General features: G+C 56.6%; 1 protein-coding gene across 3 annotated transcripts; it reads right to left on the reverse strand.

The window, feature by feature from the left end:
* Positions 1-255: 255 nt before the first annotated feature.
* On the reverse strand, positions 256-14,353 carry Git1 (GIT ArfGAP 1). 3 transcript variants are annotated; one of them, XM_075991565.1, is made up of 21 exons: positions 14,147-14,353; positions 8,708-8,841; positions 8,155-8,267; positions 7,941-8,046; positions 7,234-7,451; positions 7,058-7,152; positions 6,675-6,717; positions 5,175-5,201; positions 4,980-5,028; positions 4,620-4,692; positions 4,064-4,161; positions 3,576-3,687; positions 3,331-3,464; positions 3,071-3,223; positions 2,721-2,936; positions 2,582-2,635; positions 2,397-2,483; positions 2,233-2,306; positions 1,932-2,114; positions 1,757-1,820; positions 256-1,595 (listed from the first exon to the last, which is right to left on the reverse strand). In XM_075991565.1, exons 1-21 carry the CDS (start codon positions 14,196-14,198, stop codon positions 1,383-1,385), a joined length of 2,298 nt encoding a protein of 765 aa, XP_075847680.1. In that variant the 5' UTR covers positions 14,199-14,353; the 3' UTR covers positions 256-1,382. The 3 variants fall into 3 exon arrangements, with proteins under 3 accessions (XP_075847680.1, XP_075847678.1, XP_075847681.1); XM_075991563.1 differs by having other exon boundaries at positions 2,721-2,951; XM_075991566.1 differs by lacking the exon at positions 5,175-5,201 and having other exon boundaries at positions 2,721-2,951.
* Between the last annotated feature and the right edge of the window lie 3,115 nt (positions 14,354-17,468).

Consider the following 17,468-nt stretch of genomic DNA (forward strand, 5'->3'; position numbering starts at 1 on the left):
GGCAGCGGGCATCCCCTGGCTATTAGGGTCGCTTCAGGTGCTGGCACTCTCCACTTATCTTTTTTGCAGGTCTCCCCCACTCAATACACACGCATCTTTCTCCATCCCTAATTTCTGTATCTCAAGACAGCCTTAAACATGCTATCTGGCCTCAGCAGCCCAAGGACTGCGGACGTGGTAAGTGACAGGGATGCTGACCAGAACCAACAACTGTACTAGGCCCTACTTCCAACCTCTAAGACATCAGAAATGGCACATGGTCACTTATTTATTTTTGATACAAATGTACATGACACACGTCTTGACAGCTACCCACCACCACAGGTAGGGCTGGGCCACCTAGGGGAAGGTGGTTGGGGAGAATAGCTGGTGGGTGCTGTCAGTGTCTTGCCAGCCTTCCCAGCTGTAGCCAGATCCCCAGACTTCCGGGGGTGGGTCACTGTAGGTGCAGGTAGTGATGTGGGTGCTGGCCTTGCAGAGGTGTTAGGGAGAGGGGCTGAGTTGGGGACCCTGGGGAGCCAGCCCCAGGCTCGGGTGCTCTGTGCTCTGCCTGGCCAGCACACTTCCCATGGGGATGGGGAGAGATGGAGGGAAGTGGTTTTCCTTTTATGTTTATAGTGTAGGGGCACAAGTAAGAGCAGCAACTGGACCACAGCTGGTTACCCTGACAGTCCCTCTGTCCAGGTAGGGGAGAGGGACACTGACCCCCAATGCTGGTCCCTTGCCCCTCAAAGCTCCAGATGGGCCAGGTCTCTGGAACGGCACTGCCGTCCACATACTCAGTTGCAGGCACACAGGGACACTCAGTTACCACAAAGTTAAAATTAAGGGTTAGGGGAGAAGAAAGACTTTCCAGTGTTTGCTGCTGGGGACCCTGGCACACAAGTTGGGACCTGTGCTCTAGGCAGGGGCCATTTGGCATGAAAGAGCAGCAAGAAGGGGCTGATGGCTACAGGGCAGAGACATCCAGAGATAATGTACAAACGAGGGGGATGCCCCTGCTCAGCCCCCCTAGGGCTAAACTGGCTCATGGGGATAGGGTGCAGTAGGCGGAGCTGCCCCATGTGGAGTGTCCCTGTCCCACTCTTTGCTGAGGGCACCCTGGAAGGCAGGGTGAAGGGCCGAGAGGAATTCCTTGAGGGTAAGGATGCTATGTACAGGGTGATGGGCATGGAATGTGGGAGACAGAAGCTCCTGCCACCTCACATTCCCATCCTTGGGGACTGAGGGGGTGGGCACCAGGGCACCTGGATGCCAGAGGAGAATGGCGGCACTAAGGGCACTTGTGCCAGTGGCTCTGTTGGGGGTGGGTTAGTGTCTGGAGTGGCCCAGCTCCCATGGCCAGTGAGGTCCCAGGGTGTGGGTAAGGGCAGGGAGAGTGGTCACTGCTTCTTCTCTCGGGTGGTGATGGTGACCAGCTGCTTGGCAGCCTTGGCGATGTCATAGGCGCACTGGATCACCTGCTGAGTCAGCAGCTGGAAGTCCACAGGGGCGCCAGGCTCTGGAGGCACTGTCTTCCGGCATTCGCTCTGCAGCCGGTAGGCGCTGGCATTAAGCAGCCGCAGTGAACTGCGCACAGGCTCCAGGGCTGGCCTCTGGAGGGAGGGGCAAGGAAAGGTCGAACCCTGGACTTTAAGCCTGGCGACAGATTGTGGCTCAGGGTGCTCACCTCCACCCAGGTGGCAGGCAGGTCACTTGCATCTGCCCCACCCTCTATGCAAGGCCCTCCCACTCTGCTTCTCTGTGGCCCCTGTACCTTTGGGAAGAGAGAGGCCATTTCAGTCACAGCCAAATGGATCTTTTCTGAACAGGGCACGAAGCTGTCAGGGGAGGGCAGGAATCAGATGAGGGGTTTCTCAGACTCTTAGGATCCTAGCATCAACCCTCCCCCCAAGTACAAAGAAGTTAACATGAACCTGTGCCCATCCTACCTGTCATGTTTGAATTCTTGGGCTGCCCGCAACAGTTCCTGAATGTTCTTGGTGACCTGCTCCGTCTTTAGGATGACATCCTCAGTGCTGGGGAGCCCAGGGTCTAGGTCTCCATCCAGGCTCTCCAGCTCAGGGTGCAGCTCATCCTCCTTGCCCAGCTCTAGGAATCGCTTCCCTTCCAGTCTAGGCCCAGGTGGGAAGAGAAAAGCAGCCGTTCCAGCCAGCTGCATGGCTGGGTCCTCACCACCTCCCCTTCAGATGCTAGAAGGAAGGGCTGGGTAGAGACCCACAGGTGTCTCACCCAAGCAGAGGGTCCCCACTTTGTGTGTTTTCATAGTCACTGTCTGCACCACTGCCATGGCGTGAAAGCTTGCTCTGGAGGATGGAGGGCAAGGTTATGGTGAGTATACATTCCTGGAACTCAAGAGCACACATGCTTGTCCTGGGCTCTGCGATGGAAATTACCGTGTGGCGACTTCCTTCTTGGGAGCATGACAGCAATGGGGAGGAGGGAGTGAAGGGCACAGATGAGGCAGACACCCCCTTCCGGATCTGAAAGCCAAGACAGGGCTAGAGTCAGCCTCCACCTGCAGTCAGGGGCTGGTGTGTCACCGGTGCAGGGCCCACCCTCCTCCCCAGGTCCTGCTTACCCGATAAAGGCCAGAAGGAACGTGCATCGAATAGATGGCATCATCTTCCAGCTCCTGTGGGAGGTAGCATAGAATGTCATGACAGGCTGTGTTAGTGCGACCCTCACTCCCCCGCCCACAAGACCCACAGGCTGCTCACAGTGCTGTGGAAAGGCTGGAGCCGTGTGGTGAGCTCGTCCCCAGGTGCACCTCCAAAGGGCTTCAGGGCAGAGCCTGGCTCATACATGGAGAAGGCCTGGCGGTCCCTGCGATGGGTGCTTCCACCGGGTCCCATGGGTGTGTGTTCTGCCCGTTCACTGGGAAGTGGGGGTATAGGTGCTGGCCCTGGCGGCTGCCGGAGCTGCAGGTTCTCTGCCTGCAGTTTGTGGATCTGAGTGTACACAGTGGTGCCCAACTCTGGGTCAAAGTAGGTACCACCTTTGCGAAGGGGCTATCCATACTCCCAGAGCCTTGGATGCTTTTCCACCCTCCCTCAGCCACAGTGCTTACCTCTCTCTGCAGCCTCCTGAGCTCATCACTCAGGCTACTGTTGACCTTCATGAGCTGCTGCACTTTGGCCTCGGAGGTGGCCAGCGCCTTCTTCAGCTCCAGGTACTCCTGCAGCGTCACGGCCCCATCGGACAGGTCTGAGGAGTCCATACTCTGCAGAGACAGAAGCCAGTCATTTGATCTCAGGACTCTGAGCTATATATGGCATGAAGCTGGGTCTGGAGGAGAATGGGAAGGGGCAGCCGGGACAGTGCGCAGACCCTGGCACGGTTGTTCCGAGTGGCGCCTGTGCTGGGCAAGGGCTCCTGGTCTGTGTCTTCGTCAGAAGCCACACTATCGTAGTCGTGCTGGTCGTCCAGGTCACTTTGGCTCCGCGCAGACAGTTCGAGGTTGTCTGAAGACACAAGATTTGTCACACAGGGCTTGCTCAGCCACACTGTTTATCCCAAGCAAAGGTGGCGCCAAGGCCTGACAATGCTGTGGCCGGCTCGTGCGAGGTCCCCACCTGTGGGGCTGCTCAGGCTCTTGCCCTGCTGTCTCCGTTTGGCCTCACTGAGAATGTCAATGATCAAGGTGGCAAACTCTCGGGCATTAAACCGAGCCAACTTCTGTCGTCCCTGCAAGGCAGAGAAGGCAAGGTCAGCATGAGGGGCCGCTCTGGTCGGCCCACGGGCTAAAATACTGCAGCAAAGCAGGACCCTGGCCCCCCATCTGTTCACAGCTAAAAATACCTCAACCCTGTGTCACAGGCTAGTGAGCAGTGTGCCAGTCCCAGGAGCCAGTCCCAGGCCAGCAAAGGCGTAAGGCACCCAGGGGAACCCCCAGAAGGAGGCTACAATACCCACCAGTACTAAAGAATAGCTTCATCCCATTCCCCAAGTCCCAAAGCCAGTCAGACCCTAAGGGAGGCCTCAGGAGAGTTGGCTTTAAGCTAAGGAAGGGCAGAGGATCCAGAAAGGAAACCACCCAGGCCTCCTGCCCATCTCTCCTTACCTGGTTCCGAGTAGCTGAGTATTCAGGGTTGACCGGCAGGAAGGGCACAGCACTGCGCTCCGTCACCAGGGTGCTGTGGTTTTGGGTAGCCAGCCACACTGTGGGGGAGGGGCAGGGAGCAGATCACCCGCTGTGAGTAGGGCCTCTGAGAAGAGGTGAAGAAAGCAGAGCCCCCAGGCCCTCCTTATTCCCAGAGGGCCAGTGCTGCAGGAAGCAGGGTCTCCTCCAACACAAAAGCTGGGCAAGGCCCAGTGAAGCCCGCCCACTGACAAACACAACAAGGCAGGGCCCACCAGGCTAGACCCAGAGTTTGGGCTGGAATCTGGCTGTGGCCAGGAAGGATGATGCAGGGTGGGGTGGGGGTGGGGTGGAGCAGGGCTGGGGAGACAGCCAAAGTGGGAGGCAGCAGAGCAGGATGAGCTCCCTGGTGGGGCAGGGAGGGAGGCGACTGGCTGCCCACAGCTCAACACTGCTCAGCCGGGGATGGCAGGGACTCAGGGCAGCCCCCACCCCAGCCACCCTTTCTTACTCACTGAAGGAGGGGGTGCCCACTCACCGGCATCGTTCTCTCTCCGATCCACCTCATCATACACATCCATGGCCAGTTCCTCAAACAGCCGGTTGCTGAGCTAGAGGCAGAGAAGGGGACCCAGGTCTGTCAGGAAGATGTGTGGTTTCGGGGAAGCACATGACCCCTGTGTCACCCAGCCTGTCTCACAACTGAGGGGCGAGTGAGGTTTCATATGCAAGGAAGAGGGGAGTCCAGGCCATTTCCCCCTCTCGGGGAAGATGAGGCTCTGGGCACACTTGGAGGGCAGAACCAGGATCAAACACAAGGGCACGGGGAGGTGGCGGAGGGGCGTGACGGGGCTGGAGGGCAGCTCTAAGTAGTCCTAGCTTGTGGAGGCAGACTCACTGCTTGCAGCTTCTTCTTGGCAGCTTTGGCCAATTCAGACAGATCCAGGCTGTGAACAGAGAAGGAGAGGCCAGACGTGAGAGACAGCCAGGCCCCTGCTGGTTGCCCCCCAAGCATGCAGGGAGCTCAGGGAGCTGAGACCCCAAGGCCACACACCAAGCCTCCCCCTGGCCTGCAGCCGGCAGGTGCAAGTACCTCTGAGACATGCACTTTTGCCGAGATCTAATCCAGGATGGCAGCAGAGGGAAGAACAGGACAGAGCAGCAATTACCCAGGAGCAGGCGCACTGGCCTGCGCACTCCAGCTCAGACACAAACCACACACACACCCAAAACAGAGCGCGCAAGGACCGCGTCTCCTCAACGGGTTCCTCTGTTCACTGTCAGCTCCCGGAGCCACCCAAGGTCTCCCTCCTCTACCTCAGATCCTAGCCACACTGACCTCTTCTGCCCTCATTTCCTCTGGTCTGGGCTTTTAGAAATCTCTATCTCTTTACTTCTAGGCTTGCCTCTAGATCCCTTTCTCATCCAGTGGTCAGAGTGCTAACATGCCTGGCTATACTCTGCCCTAAAACAGCTCAATAGTAACATGTACAAACCATAACTCACAATGCTTTCTTTAAAAGGTACGCTAAATACTTTGCGTTTGTTGTATTTACTCTCGACATTCCCCAAAGGTAAGTACGGAGATGATATAACCGAGGCTCAGAGAGGTCAGGCAGTAGCAGAGCCTCCTACATCACATCCATCACCCTCAGGATGGTCCCACTCCTGCTGAGGTTCCCCACCAGGGTCCGTCTCACCTGGCTCTTTCCAGTCTTATTTCTCACATCATGCTGTGCTACATAAGCTGCCTGCAGTTCCTACCTCTGCCCTAGCCCCTCTTGCTGCTGTCCCTTCAGGCTGAGTTGTAGTTTGAGGGTAGTGGTGGTGTCTGTGTTACCTTGCTGTTCCTAGAGCAGCAGCTGGCTCTGAGAAGGTGCTAAGTGAACAACCACTGAATCTATGTCCATATGTGCGTGAGCTGACAATACATACAGATACACATGCATGGAGACATACATCACCAGGCAGATCAGACTAGAGATGGATAGTTAAGTCTTGGGGTCTTAGAACAGGGCAGTTCTGACTACTTGTCTGTATAGGTTGTGGTAGAAATCCTCTCCTAATGCCAGGGATCACTGCTAGGCATCAAGTTGTAGCCCTCTGAGGACCACTAGGTGGCGCCAACATATGTCCTAAAAACGGATTAAGTGGCGGGGGTATCCTCCACTGCCTGGGTATCTTGGGGCCTCTGAGATCAGAGGCAGAAATTCCCCATTACTACCCTGGGATTCCTGCCGAGCTCGGAGCATATTGGGGACCCGGCTAGCAGTCTCAAAGTCAGCCAGTTCCCAGAACTATCTTCTCCCCACAGAGGGAATCCTTTATTGGAAGCAGCGACACAACAGGTCCAAGCAAAGTGATCTAACCTTTGTACCAAAGCCCGCCCGATACTTAGGAATCACAAGGCTCAGGGGCATGGTGTGTGCTGAGCTGGCATTTCTCACCTCCTTAGCATATATAATTGGTGGCAACTAGGCTATGAATTCCTGTGTTGCTAGTCACTATAGGGTGGAGTGCCAGGTCACTGAAGCTCTGGGTCAAGCCACCTTGACATCTAATAGCTGGAAAGGGGCATCAGGTGGGCACTCACCTGTCAGCCATCTGTGGGATGATGTAATGCCCATTCTTGTGATCTGAACAAAAATAAAAATGCCAAGTCACTGATGCCAGGTGGCGCCAGCATCCAGGAGCCTACCTCACTACCATGAGCAGGATTTGACACCTGCAAGTGTCAGAGGCAATGGAGGAGGGCAGGACACCCCAAGAGCATTGAAAGCTGGCTGCAAGTCAGGCCCACCCCCACTCCTTGGCCCCAACATGCTTGCAGCAACCCAGAGCCTGCAGCAATTTCACAGGAGCCAGTTGCCTAGCAACACAGTTCCCCAGCTGGCTTTGTCACTATGGCACCTGCCGCTGGGTGTGTCTAGGTCCCACCTGCCTGGCCTAGTCAGGCCCAACTCATTCTCTGCTCACCGGGCTTGCGTCCACAGAGGTAGAAGGCCAACCGGTCAGTGAGCTCATACTGGCACTCAACTAGCCTTTCTGCCAGTTCATGGTGCCCCGCCTGCCTGTGGGGAGGTGACACGGCTCAGCCCTACAGCAAGAGTCCACTCCCTCCACCTGAGCCTCACCCTTTAGCTGATTCTCACCTGGCATAGTCAATTGGCGTGCGGCCATTGACATCAGGGGAGCCGGGGTCAGCTCCATATACCACCAGCAGCTCAGCCTGCAGGGTCTGCCCTGCCTTGGCAGCCACATGGAGAGGTGTAGTGCCCTTTTCTGGGTGAAAGAAGTTGGCCTGGGCGCCCAGGGAAAGCAGGCGCAGACATGTCTCCAAGTTGCCTGTTCGCACACTCGAGTGCAGTTGCTGCAAGGAGCAGACAGACCGCGCTAAGTGGAGTGTGAGAGATGCACGTGTGCCCAAGGAGCCCCCCCCCCCCACCTGGCTGCTCCGGTCCTCCTACCAGCTCCAAGGGGCCTCGCCAAAACTGGCCATGTCAGGCGGGCCAGAGGGCGACCCGCTAGAGGATGATGCCTGTGAGTAACAGCTGCGGTTGCTAGCCTCCATGTGCTCTGCTCGGAGCACATCAGCCGGAGGGGGGCGCTGTTATTCCTTTCCCATTTTACTGGTGAGGAAATGACGGTTCTGAACAGCTAAGCAAGTACCCCAAGTTTTCCTAGCTTTCAAGTGGCAGATGGAAGGCCCTGTGTGTCCACTTGGGCATGGAGGCCCCTTAGCTACCAGCAGCATGACGGAGCAAACTTCTCTGGCCCCTAGGGGTCTGCACTTACTGTTTTCCCGGCCCTGGGCTAGGCCTCAGGGTGACATGGGTGTGGGAAGAGGGGCCCCTCACACCTTGCTGAGGTCTTTGGCAGTGACCCCATCGTCATCACGGCAGGGAAGCTTGTGCACAAACGCCAGCATCTGGTACTTTGCCCTGATGAACTCTGACTTGATGGGGCTGCATGGAACACACAGGAGGCCATGTGAGCAGAGCTCAGGAAAGCTACCTTCCAGGCCCCTGTCCCAGGAACACAGCCCTGACCACCACCCCTGCAGCCCCACTTACTGGACTTTGTCTTGGGGGTTGGCTTTGCGCCGGCCACTTTGCACTTGTGCAGGGTCCAGCAGGGAGTGCTCCCAGATGGAGTTGGCCCCGTTGCTGGCAAGCGTGTGCACCATCTGTGGAGAAGAGATGCCAAGCAAGAGAGTGCCCACTCCGTGCTAGGCATTGGGGGGGACATTCCCAGAGTGCCTGCTGCAGCTGGAAATACCACCAAGGGTCCTACTGTGTGCCTGGTACAGCCGACCTCTATCCAGTCAGGCTACCCAAAGTCATGTGTCCTGTTTAGCACTTCATGCTGGCTCACCGTGGTGGGTTTGCCAAGGTTCAGAGAGTCTAAATGACTTGCTCAATACACTAAGTCCAAGCTAATGAGTAGACACTATAGGGAACGGGGCTTGGTGGAAGGGCTCAGGGACAAACTGTTTTAGATGGCTGCAGTTCCTGGAAGGTGCAGATTATGGACAGGTATATGTGTGTCTGTGGGAGGACAGGAAGGGGGTTGGGGATACCTGGGCACTACACACTGGGAAAGACAGTGTCTGGTTCAGTTCCCTACCTGTAGCAGTGTAGGAGGCCAGGCGCTGTGGCGAAGGTGCTTGACAATGGAGATGTGGCGTCCCAGGCTCCGGTGCACACTGCAGCACTCGTCACAGACCAGCACACCTCTGCTGATAGATGCCCAGCCGGGGTCTGGGGGAGAGAGGAGGGAAGTCAGCTGCCGCCACAGGAGAGGTACCACTTCCCCAGCACCCGCTCTGGCCTGGCATACGCTCAGTGCTTCAGGTACTTCATTCAGTCTCCCCAGGAGCCCAGAAACTGGCCATTAGCCCTTTCCTATAAGACCTGTAATAATAATAATAAGGCCGGGCGATGGTGGTACACGCCTTTAATCCCAGCAGAGGCAGGCGGATCTCTGTGAGTTCGAGACCAGCCTGGTCTACAGAGCTAGTTCCAGGACAGGCTCCAAAGCCACAAAGAAACCCTGTCTCAAAAAACCAAAAAAAAAAAAAAAGACCTGTACCTCTGGGAATGCATGGTCCCCAGGGTACAGTGTCCTGTCCCACAGCCATAGCTACCAGCTTCACAGCCCCTCCTCAGGAATCAAGACTGTTTCCCAGCTATTCCAGAGGGAGGCAGGAGCCTCCTATGGGATATCACCCTGATGCCACACAGACCTGGGCATGCTTCTGTTGGACCCCGCCTGACAGCATGGCTCTTAACCCTACTCTGCCACAGCTGAGAGGCCACAGCCTCATGCCACCATCACTGTGGGCTGCAGTCTTATGGACAGAGTGAGCAATGGAACTACCTTGCCTGAATTTTCACTATTTACTGGCCAAGTAATTTTTTGCCCAAGATTCCTTTCACAAGTGCTAGCTTGCTCTACTGATGGGGATTCAGTGGCTCAGAGAGGTCAAAGGGGTTGCTCAAGGTCACACAGCTACTGAGCAGAACTGCTGGGGATGCAGAGCCAGGCACTTCAATGTCAGAGACCAGCCCAAGCCTAAACTTGCTGCCCTCGGCCCCTGCAGCCTCAGGACCAGCCTGGGGAGCCATTCCCCAGTCCTTGGGGAGAAACAGGAATGGGGACAAATGGGTAAAAGCTTCTGGGTCCTCAAGGGTAGTAAGGTTACTACCACCCCAAGCCCCTCTAGAAGAGGAGGAGACAGCTGCACACAGCTCAGGCTGCAGAAAGGAAAGGTCATGGGGGAGAAAGCAGCCATTGTGTGCTGTCCAGAGTGGGGGCAGGGAGCTGCTCTCCCAGGACACTCTGCTCTGCCCAGGCCCCCACCCAGGCTCAGGAAGCCTTGTTCTGGAGGTGGGGCTGGCTCTCTGTCTTGCCTTATTAGAATTCAGGATATTCAGCAGTGGGCACTCTTAAGGGCTGGACAGGTCTGCGATGAAGGTAATTCTGAGCAAGCGGAAGGCAATCCTCAGGCCTGGGAGCCAAGGTCCCCATCAAAGTTCCCAGAATCAGGAGCTGACTGAGTCAGGGCTTAAGCTCTACCCATGTTGGAGGGGGGTTGTCCCTCAATACAGTGTGGAAACAGGAAGTAAAAGAGCGGCCTTTGGAGCCAGGCTTCTTTTGGAACCTCACAAAACAAGGCAATGAGGGATGTACAAAGTGGCCACTACACACCCCAGAGGAGAGGGGGTTGATTCTAAGAACTGGGAAACCAGCCACCTCTGCCAAGAGGGGGAGCCCTAGAGTCTTTTGTGTTGGTTTTACCCAAACAATGAGAACCGACGCCCCCCACACATGGAAAACTCCCTTCCCCCACTTCCAAACACCACTGGGTCAGGGGGTCTGCCTGCCAGTCACCTCCTGCAGCCCAGGCAGGAAGCGGGAAGTGATGCAGCCTAAATTCCTCTTGCTGAAGAGGTAGGGTTTCCTGTGAGTCGGGAGACGCCCAGGCAAGGATCAGAAATGGGCAGCCCTGAGGTCTCCACCCCGGCCTGTGGCCCTGCGGAGACACCAACCAGGCCTACAGGAACCAGCTGGATATCCAGGGCCAGTGGTCCCAGAGCCTCAAGTTTTGAGGCTTTGCTTGGCATGGTTTCCCTGCCTGAGGAGGGTCCTTCCATTCTTCAGCTGTGACCTCAAACAGGAAGGGTGGGCAGAGGACATTGTTTTGGTCTGGGCCAGTTTTGGATGACACACATAGGAAGTCCACCCTAACAATTCTACCTGCACCCTAGGTCCAAATAACCTTGGCCCGCCAAGCCAGATTCAAACCCCATCACTGCCAGTTCTGAAGCGTAAGGGCCACGGAAGGTTTCTGCCTTAGGAAGCTCCTTGCAAACTTGGGGCAGAAGGGGACACGTGAGGGTTAGAGGACGCCGCACCTTCCTCTAGCGGCTCCGCAGGCAGGTGAGGGTTAGTATATGTGGCCAGGTATCAGAGAGGGCACTGGTGCCAGCCACAGGAAGGCCTCTAAAGTTAGTTCATGCCACCTTCAAAAGCTACCAGTGGCTTCTAGGGCCAGCAGGTCTATATATAAAGACCAGCTTCAGGCCTTCCTCCCTCTAAGCTAAGGGCTAAACCCTTGGAAAACAAGTAAGAAAATCTGCTATGCAGAAAGCAGGCAAGAGGAATCCAAGGGAACAGAGGTCAAAGTGGTGGTTACTGTTGGGGGTGTGGTCAGGTGACAGCTGTGAGGGTAATGGAAATGTTCTATACACTGAATAGCTTAGTGACCACACAGGCTCACAAACAGCCAGGCATCCTAGCACTCGGGAGGAAGAGGCAGGCGGATCTCTATGTGTTCTTGGCCAGCCTGGTCTATAGTGAGACCCTGTCTCAAAATCAAAAGGAAAGAAAGACTAAAGACAGACACTAAGCTGTACTTAGGTTGTACCCTAATAAAAGAAGCAAAGTTGCTGGGCAATGGTGGCGCACACCTTTAATCCCAGCACTCGGGAAGAAGAGGCATGCGAATCTCTGAGTTCCAGGCCAGTCTGGTCTACAGGGGGAGTTCCAGGACCTCCAGGGCTGCACAGAGAAAAATTTTCCTGTCTCAGAAAAAAGGACACAAAGCCCACCACCGGTCCTGCACTTATAAGAAGACAAATGAGCCTGCAGGATGCTCTGTAACATCTCCCCAGCTGGTGGTCAGCTCTGATCACTATAGGCTGGGTATCTGGAGCTCTTTACACCTGTGTATCAAAGTGAAAGGCTGATGTATAGGCTGTGTGTTGAGAAGGGGATGCTTGAGAGCCAGGCCAACGTTATGGGAACCAAGGCAATGAGGTCGAGTGGGTAGAGGCAAAGGGGATAATCAACATTCTTAGTGCACCCTGACTCCGGCCTTTTCCTAGATTCCCAAGGCATGCAGGGGCACAGCACCTGGTAAGGTGTCATGAACTACCATAGCAGCCACAGTGTGTCCAGATGCCTTGCAACATATTTACACCTGTCTCTGAGCATCTCACCGCTCGCCTTTATCACCCTCCAAGTTAATAAACTATAATAGGGCTATGACCCTACCTCATGGTCTCACTACACAGCCCTGGCTGGCTTGGAGAACTGCCTACCTCTGACACGTAAGTGCTGGGTTTAAAGGCATGAGCCAGCATACCCAGCCAACAGCAGAGTTCTATCACAGTGACTGTGACTTTGGGCCCGAGATATACTGGGATGTATGAGTGTACGGGATATGTGATATATAGACATGTGATATCTATCTATCTATCTATCACAAATCTATATATCATATACGTGATAGAAGAGAATACTGGGCATGCTCAGGCTGTCTTGTCCAGGATGCTATAGGCCAGATCTAGAATGCCACTGTCTGGCAGGGCCAGTGTGGTGTAGGGCAGTTCTAACAAATACAACACTTGTACAGGGAGTGGCTGCTGTGTGCCAATCACTAGGTACTAAGGTGGGATAACGAGTAAGACTGGCACCATTCTGCACACATGCTTGGTCTGCATTCTGGATCAGGCCTGCCTCTGTCAGATGAGGCGGGGGCTATGAGCTCAGCGGCCTAACATCTAACACACCCATTCCTCCTAGCACCACTGGGTCCCCAGAGGCTCCAGCCAGATAGTCACAGACAACATGGAAGATACAGCTTTGCAGCCAGAGATGGAGACTGGGGAACGGGAGGGCCCTCAAAATACATTTCTGTTCCGCCCTCTTTGCTTTAGAGCTGAGGGAACTGAGGCCCCAGTGAGCACAGTGCTTCCATAGGTCACAGGGTAAAGTTGGAAACAAAGGCAGCACCGGAACCCAGGCTCCCCTGATGGCACCTGCTAGGTCTCCTAGGCTCATCCCACAGCGGTGCACAACAGCCTGGAGAGACACCTAGCTCCTCCATTCCGACCAGGGGAGGGGAGTCAGAGTCTCCAGCTAACTAGGCGCCAGGACAGCTATCCATAACTAGATCCTCCAGGCACTTACAGAACATTCATACCCTACGGAGGTCTCATGTTCATGCCCCCGCCCGCTATCCATCGCTCCCCATGGGGCTCACACTTGGGACTTCTAAGGGGTGACTGCGAGTCAAAACCCCACACTCTCAATCACAATCTACAGTCCCCATGGAGTTCAGAAGGCCCTGGGCCCATCTGGGAAGCCAGCTTCTTTTACAGAGGATGGGCAAAGGCCAGCGCTTCCTTCCTCTGGTCAGCTGCTGGTCCCATCACTGGCTGTGTCTTCTCACTAAGGGACCAGCCTGCTAAGTTGCTGCCCTCCCTTCACTTCCTCAGCAAGCCAGGGGGCTTTCAAACAGTTCAGACCTAACTCTGCTGAGAGGAAGGGGGGAAGCAGCGTCTAAGTCCTGTCAGCCCGGGAGCCAGCCGGATAAGGGGAGTCTAGGCAGCAATTACCACTTTCTCTTATCCAGAATGGGATAGCGTGCAGGAGAAATCGGTGTCTGGACTGAGGCAATACCTAGCACACCTTCTTAAACAGGCCTACCCGGAACAGGAAAAGCTGAGTCTAGCTGTTCCCAGACACCAGCAGGCCTGGAGATGCTTCCGGGGAAGATGCCCATACTTAAGATCGTCCCTGAACGTAAGGCCGGCCCTACAAGGAGCCCCAGGCTTGGGAATCGGGCTGGGCGTCCTAGAGTAGCCACCCCCGTCAGGTGCTCCCGAGAAACCCGTATCCAGGCCCCTTGCCCTCCACCGCTCCGGCGGGCATGAGGACCATGTGAGCAGCAGGTGCAAGACGCGGGGGTGGCAGGGATGACACAAACCATACTAGCGCCCACCTCCCACTGCCTGCCGGCCTCCGCCACGGCCCTCCTGCCACCCTAGGCGGGCGCTTCCGTCTGAATGCCGAGATGGAGGTGGGAGGCGGTTCCCTCCTGTCCACTGGCTCCAACGCACAGCGCCCCCCGCAGCCGGCCCTCCCGCCAAGGACGCCGCTCCGCAGTGGCCCCCGCCCCGCCCTCCGGCCCCGCACGGCGCTCCCGCCAGGCCCCGGCGCCCGCCCGGCGGCGGCCTGCGGTGCGGTCCCGCCCCCGGCCCGGTCCCCGCCGCTTACCCGGAGCGCTGCAGTCCGCACACACCTCCGCTCGCGGCCCCTTCCGGGACATCCTCAGCGGCGACGCGGCCGCAGCCCTTTGGGCCAGCGTGGGGGGCGCGGGCGGCGGGCCCGGGCGGCGGCGGCGGCCCTACGGCCCGGCCCGGCTCCCGCAAGGCCCCGGCGAGGCTCCGCGCGCGCGGCCAACCGTCCGCCCCCGGGGCTGGCCCGGAACCCGCCGTGCCCGCCCGCCCGCTCGCCCTCGGGCGCCCTCCGCCCCGCGCCGCCCCGCGCCGCCCCGCCGCCGTTCGCCGCTCTCCCCGCCCCCTGCGCGGCCCGGGCCGCTCCTGCAGGAAGCAGCGCAGGCCCTGCCCACCGGGGGAGGGGCGCACGCACCCCGCCCCGCCGCTCCGCTCCGAGGCCGCGCCTCTCGGAGAGAGGAAGCCTGCGCGCCGGCCAGAGTGGACGGGGGCTCTTAAAGGAGCCGCGGCCCTCTCCTGTCTGCTCTGCAACCCAGACACCCATTGGCACTTTGACCTTCACTTTCAGATTGGGGAGTGGTCCAGCAGCTGAGAGACGGACGTGGTGGGGACTGGGGCAGACAGGAAGCATCGTCAGGCACGTTGCTCCTTGCGGTCAGAGGCTGGAATGGGGTGAGGTGTGTTTTCTGGTCCCCTCTGTGTCCATGTCAGTGTCCAGGTGGGTCTGTGGCCACATCCCCAACAAGTACACCCGCTACCACCAATATGGAAGACCAGGTGCCCGAGAGGTCACTCAAGTGTGACTCCCTGCCTGCGGGACTAAAACTACACCATCCTTGTTTCAAACAAGAAAGCAAAGAATCTGGTTAAGAGTGACCACAGTGTTGTGTGCACCAGCCCGAGCTTGCTCTGTTTTGTATGCATCAACGATGTTTCTGGGCCGCCCAACGGGTGTGTATGTATTCAGAGCATATGCATATGACATACAGGAACCAATTCTTGTAAGGACCTTTTTTTGGGGGGGGCGACTTCTCATAGCAGGAGAGGGAGAGGGGGGCTAGGAGCTGAAGAGCAGGCTGCACGTGGGTGCACCCCACACTGAGCATGCTCCCCACACACGTGTGACCCGTTTGCACCCAGCCCCCATCCTTACAGTCGCAAAAGGGCTGTCAGAGCACTCAGCTGGTGGAGTGGGTAGAATGCACAAGGTGTTGGGGGGGGGGGGACACAGAGAAAGGGGCAGGTCAGTGATGACACTAGTTACAGGGAGAGTTTCCTAGATGTCAGGAATTCCTGCTCAGTTCTAGAACGGGGGTTTGGGGGAGTCCTTTGATAGGGGTGCCTGAGTGGGTCGATTTCTCCCAGCAGTGCCAGAGCAGCGGGGACTTGTGGGTGGGCAGGCTCCTTCCCTAGGGGAGACAAGCAATGCTTATGAGTCACACCACCGAAAATACACGCAAAGTTCCATCGCCTTTTGCTGTAACCCAGATTGACAAGTTTATTTGAAATTGCGATCCACAGGATATATTTATAATCTCACCTTAAGAAAAAAATCTTGCAGACAACCCCCCCCCCCATCCAGCCAGCAGCTCAGCAGGTGGGGCTTCTGCCAGCAAAGATAACTCGGTGGCGGTGATGCCACCCCATGCTTTACTCCTACCAAAGAGCCTGTAGGCTTGGTGGCCCCAGCACTGGAGGTGGGAAGCAGCCTGGCAGCTGAAACTGGGCGTGCAGCCCAGGAGCAGTGGCCGCCCGTTCACCCCAGATCGACCCCCATCTATGGAATTTCATTTATTAAATGTCGAGGCGGCTGCTGGCAGGCCTGTCGCTTGGCTGCCTTTGTTTCTTAGCTGTGTGGGTGCGTCTCGAGCACGTGGCAGCCAGGGCGCAGAGACCAAAGGGAAAGCGACCTGGGTTTAGTGTCGGTAGATGACCATCTGGCAAAAGGGGAACCTAGCTACCCAAAGAATAGTTCCTCCAAATGCATGCTGGCCTCGGTCCCTTCTTGTGCTACAGACTTGTTCAGGGGAAGAATGATTCACGGCCCCCTAACCCTGTCGCCCCATCTTCCTATTAGCTCAGGGACTGCCTGGGAGTGACCCTAATACTTACTCACGGTCCAAACTTTGTTCCAGAACCCCCAACCTCACCACAGCCAAGATTCAGTGCTTGAAGGTGGCGATAGAAGGGTTTCTGGGTTCTCCGGGGATGTCACCATCCCAGAAAACAGCACAGCTCAAGTGGAATCACACACAAGGTTCTGAAAACGATTTAATGAGGTAGTGTACAAGCCTAGAGGCCTCTCCTAGAAGCTCCTCCTTTACTCTAGCCCCCTCCTCAACTCGGGCTGCAATCACGACACTCTGCTGGCCCCTAGCGGAGGTGGTGGGCCGCGGACCTGGCTGTGGAGCCGCCTGCCGGCTCCTCCCAGGCTGCAGCAAGGGGCGAGGCAGTCAGCTCCTCCCTCAGCCCTCCCGGGCCTGACAACGCTGGCTGTGCTGGAGGCAGAAGAGAAGACCACACAAAGAAACCCGAGGGAGGCACCAGGAGTTTGCAAGCTTTTGCTGGCACCTCCCACACAAACACACTTTAGATTGTTGTTCTGAGTCGGCTTGGCGAGGAATCCCTTACTTCTGCCTTGGTTAAGGTGGGCTCAAGGAAGGCAACACGTTCATTCCTGCCACCTGTCTCAGCCTGGCTGAAGGAGAGAGACCAGTTTTCAGGCAGTGGCTGTCCTTAGCTCACCCCCGCCCCCCCGACGTAGCATCCAATTCCATTTTAGAGGTGAGTGGACTGGGAAACTCAGAAATGTAAACAATTTGCTTACGATCAAGCTATTGATGCGGTGTTTAAACACAAGTCTCTTGACACCATGATCCATTTTCTCTTTCAGGGCATCTTGGTCCTTTTAACATTTGCAGTTGGCCACCACAGAGGCCATTTTCACTTTTACCACACTCTCTGCAAGGGATCCTGTGGAAGGGCTCATCTACTCTGGTCATTCAGGAAGGAGGCAATCTGGACTCAGCCATTTCCCTTGGGCAGGGACCCACGTGGGATGGAGGTGGGGAGCTGCCACCTGCTGCTGTCTTTGCTCAACCTCATCCTGGTTCTTGCTGAGCAATGTAGGGGAAGGACAGCCTTCTTCGCCCCGTTGGACAATCTCTTTCCAATGCGATGTGTGGAGGATGGGGTTTAATTTTCTGAAAGAGCAAAAGACTTTAGAAACAATTCAAGTGTCAGATCCCTGGCTACTTCAATGACCCTTGGTACTGACGCCCTGAATCTCTCTTGGGAGCCACTCATTAGTCAGTATCTTCTAAGAACCCAGATGCCTTCTCACCCTCCCTGGGACCCAAGCT

Source organism: Microtus pennsylvanicus, chromosome 11, assembly GCF_037038515.1.
Source record: "Microtus pennsylvanicus isolate mMicPen1 chromosome 11, mMicPen1.hap1, whole genome shotgun sequence".
Lineage (NCBI taxonomy): Eukaryota > Metazoa > Chordata > Mammalia > Rodentia > Cricetidae > Microtus > Microtus pennsylvanicus.